Raw genomic sequence first — 4707 nt, 5'->3', positions numbered from 1 at the left:
CAACATATGGGAAGAGGAAAACATACAACCAGAACTCCGAGACGCCTCCATCGTCGCCTTGTACAAGAACAAAGGCACACGAGCAGCCTGCGGCAACTACAGAGGCATCTCGCTACTCTCCATTGCTGGAAAGATTCTAGCCCGTGTCATGCTCAACAGACTCTTGTCATCCGTCGCTGAGAAGAACCTGCCTGAGTCACAGTGCGGCTTTTGACCAAACCGCAGCACGATCGACATGCTCTTCACGGTGAGGCAGATACTCGTACAAAAAAAGTGTATCGAGCAGAATCTCCACCTCTACACCGTCTTTATAGATCTGACGAAAGCATTCGATACGGTGAACAGAGAAACCTTGTGGGTCATTCTAAGCAAGCTTGGTTGTCCAGCAAAATTCACAAAACTGATCCAGCTCTTGCACGTCGACATGACAGGAGAAGTCCTGCCTGTTGGGGAGCCTTCCGACCGCTTCCACATATCCAACGGCGTGAAGCAAGGGTGTGTCTTCGCTCCAGTACTATTCAACCTCTTTTTTACCCAAGTGCTCCGACACATTGTGAGGGATCTGGACCTAGGGGTATACATTAAATATCGCCTTGGCGGCTCACTCATTGACCTTCGCCGTCTGGCCGCCAAAACGAAGACAATCGAGACTTATCCTTGAAGCTCTCTTCGCGGATGACTATGCTCTTATGGCCCACGAAGAGAACCATATGCAAACCTTTGTAGACAGATTCTCCTCAGCATCAAAGCTGTTTGGCCTGCCCATCAGCCTCAGCAAAACAGAAGTCCTATTTCAGCCGGCACCAGAAAAACAGCAGATCAACCGTTTATCACCATCGATGGCACGCAGCTCTCCAACGTCACCACCTTCAAGTACCTGGGCAACTCCATCTCCAACGACGGGTTCTTGGAACATGAGATCAACGCCAGGATCCAAAAAGCAAGCCAGGCCTTTGGAAGACTGCGCTCTAAAGTCCTCCAACGCAGTGGTATCAGCCTTACCACCAGGCTCAAGGTATACAGGGCAGTGGTCCTCACCTCATTCCTGTATGGCTGCAAAACATGGACATTGTACCGGAGACATGTGAAACAACTGGAGCAATTCCACCAACGCTGCCTTCGGTCAATTATGAGAATACGCTGGTATGACAGAATCACCACCATTGAAGTCACTGTCCTCAAGACTCAGCTACGATGGACTGGTCATGTTATTTCCATGGACACGCAGCTCATCCCAAGACAAGTGTTATACAGTGAATTAGCCGCTGGGTCCAGGAAGCAAGGTCGGCCGAAGAGGAGGTTCAAGGACCAATTGAATGCAACTCACAAATGGGCTAGCTTAAAACCGAAAGAACTTGAACCCGTTTTCTCAGACAGGTCATTGTGGCATGCTGCAACCCAAACAGCAGCCAATACCTTTAAAGACGATCGACGTCACCGCCTAGAATTCACACGAGTGCGTCGACACATAGCAGCTGCTGTCCCCCTCCAGTGACTGGTGTTTCATGCCCCCTCTGCAACAGACTTTGCGCTTCTGCCTTCGGAGGCCGGAGCCATATGAAAGCATATCCATAGATATACAGATGACCGCACAAAGATAATGTCATTCTCGGTTCCCGAGAGACAACCACCATATATGTATGTATGTATGCATGTATGTATGTATGTATGTATGTATGTATGTATGTATGTATGTATGTATGTATGTATGTATGTATGTATGTATGTATGTATGTATGTATGTATGTATGTATTCTATATTTTATTTGACATTTGTAGTTTTTCCAGCTTCTTTTTGTATTATTTATTTTTGTAGTGATAAAACATTCGTCAAAATGTACAACATTGTCAACAACTCTCTTATAAAGGATTACAAAGGAAGAGCATGTCGACAGGAGACCTTTTGGTACATAACTAGGTCGGATGCGAGAAGATTATAGTAATGATAAATATATAGATGAATATATATATATATATATATATATATATATACATATATATATATATATATATATATATATATATACATATATAAGAACTTAAGAATGAAGGAGACTGCAAGAGACCATAAGGCCTACACTAGGCAGCTCCATATCCATTACCACATGTCATCCCTATCCATAAAGTTGTCTAATTGTTTCTTAAAACAACTGATAGTTTCAGCGCTCACTACTACATGGTTACTAAGTTTATTCCATTCATCGACCACCCTATTAGTAAACCAACATTTGTCTATTTCCTTAAATCTAAATTTGTCCAGTTTATAACCATTACTGCAAGTCCTGCCTTGTTGTTTTAATATGATGACCTTGTTTGCATCACCCTTGTTAAAGCCTTTGATCCATTTGAACACCTCTATTAGATCACCCTGCACTCTGCATCTTTCCAGAGTGTGTAAGTTAAGGTGCTTAAGCCTCTCTTCATAAGGCAAATTTCTGAGTCCATGTATCATTTTGGTCATTCTTCTCTGTACTGATTCTAGTGAATTGGTGTCCATTCTTTAGGACGGAGACCAAAACTGTACCGCATAGTAAATGATGGGTCTAACTATCGCTAGATTGAGTTTAATAATTACCTCTGGACTTCTATTCGTTACCGTCCTAACAATGAAACCTAATGCTCTGTTAACTTTATTCCTGACGCTAATGCACTGTTTCCTGGTTTTAAGGTCCGGACTCACTAGAACTTCCAAGTCTCTCTCGCACTCAGTTTTCTCTAAAAACGTGTTATCTAAGCTGTATCCATTTTTGGGGTTGTGTAGCCCTACGTTTAACACGCTACACTTAGAGAAATTGAAGTTCATTCGCCATTTCACCGACCATGTGAACAATTTTTTAAGATAATTCTGCAGAATCTCTGCGTCGTCTCCTAACCTAATTAGGCGTCCTATTTTAGTGTCCTCCGCAAACTTACTAACATCACTATTTATCCCATCGTCTAAGTCGTTTATGTACATAATGAACAACAAGGGACACAAAACCGAGCTCTGGGGGATCCCACTAGTAACACCGCCCCACCTAGATTTTACTCCATTTATGGTGACCCGCTGTTTTCTGTTACTAATCCATGCTCCTATGCCATGGGGTTTATTTTATTTAGTAGTCTCTGGTGTGACACCTTGTGGATCACTTTACTAAAGTCAAGGTAAATAATATCGTAATTATCATTGTTATCTGACATCTTATATACTTTAGTGTAAAGGATAGATGATTAGTCACACATGTCTTACCCTTGGAGAAACCATGCTGTGAATCACGAATTAAATTACGTCTTTCGATGTGTTCTCTGAGTCTATTTACTATTACTGATTCAAGCATTTTTCCTATAACCGACGTCAAACTGATTGGCCTGTAGTTGTATATAGACGATCTATCTCTCTTCTTAAAAACAGGAACAACGTTTGCTTGCCTCCAAGTAGTAGGCACAAAACCAGTGTCTACCGATTTATTAAACATTTCAGTTAACTGGTCGCAGATTTCAAATTTACACTCCTTTAGCATTCTCGGAAAAATTTCGTCTGGACCCGGGGATTTTGTAGTTTTAAGTCTTTCAATCTGGTTGAATACTTCTACTTTACTAATGCTGATATTAGATAGACTACTTTCTTCATCCCCTCTGAAAATCGGATCGCAGTCAGGTACTTTATCTAACCTCTCAATTGCAAACACCGATAGAAAATAATTGTTAAACTCCTCACTCATTTTTTCCTCCGATTCTATCATGACATTTTCATAGTTCTTAATTTATCCTATTCTTTCTTTATTTTTTGTTCTATAGATATGAAAGGAACCCTTTGGGTTGGGTCTTGCTTGACTAGCAACATTAATTTCAAAATTACGTTTCGCTGTACGTGTATTCTTTTTAACCAGCTTTGCCATTTCGTTATATCTTGATCTAAGGTGTGTTTCCCCGTTTTTTATTTTTACATAAAGTCCTCTTTTCATTCCGATCTCATGTTTTAATCTGTCCGTCATCTATTTGGGAGTATTACTATTTTTCCGTATTGACTTCAGGGGGATAAATGTATTTTATGCATTAATAATTAAATCAATTAGATTGATATACATTTCATCCAAATCGCTGACCTGTCTGTTGAGCCCTCGCCCCCAAAATGAATAAATAAATAGATAAATAGATAAAATAATAGCATAGATGATAATAAATTAAATAAATACATAAGTAATTAGGTAAAGTTAAATAATAAGTTAAATAATAAATAAACAGGTAAAAAGTAAATAATAAACAAACGGACAGATAATAGCAAGCAAATAAACAAATAATATAACATAAATGACAGGTATTATAGCATCTTGCTTAGGTGTTTATCAGAATGAATCTTAAAACTTCGAACTAAACTACATTGCACTGCCTCTGCAGGAAGTTTATTCCATTCAATAACAGCACGGCTGGCGAGGTTGTTTTTACCCACTTCCAAATTAAATATATTTCCTGACAGTTTGAGACCATTATTTCTTGTCTGATTCTCATTCAGTGTGAAAGTTTTGTCACTTTTGATGTCTTCAATTCCCTTTAGAATCTTAAAGATCGTATCAAGTCATCTCTGAGTCTACGCTTTTTTTTTAGGAAAAATATATATATATTTTTTTAGTCGATTTTCGTATGATTTATTTCTATATTTTGAATCAGTTTTATGGCTCGCCTTTGTACTTTTTCCAACCTATCAATGTCTTTAATGACATTCGGTAA

General features: G+C 39.3%; 1 protein-coding gene across 1 annotated transcript; it reads left to right on the top strand.

The window, feature by feature from the left end:
* Positions 1 to 235: 235 nt before the first annotated feature.
* Positions 236 to 661, top strand: LOC143026867 (uncharacterized). Its single transcript, XM_076187649.1, has one exon. The coding sequence runs from the start codon at positions 236 to 238 to the stop codon at positions 659 to 661; it is 426 nt and encodes a 141-aa protein (XP_076043764.1).
* The last annotated feature ends 4046 nt before the right edge of the window (positions 662 to 4707 follow it).

The sequence above is a fragment of the Oratosquilla oratoria genome, chromosome 7, assembly GCF_046742065.1.
Source record: "Oratosquilla oratoria isolate Oo_2021 chromosome 7, ASM4674206v1, whole genome shotgun sequence".
NCBI lineage: Eukaryota > Metazoa > Arthropoda > Malacostraca > Stomatopoda > Squillidae > Oratosquilla > Oratosquilla oratoria.
This window is presented reverse-complemented; position numbering and strand designations above follow the sequence as displayed.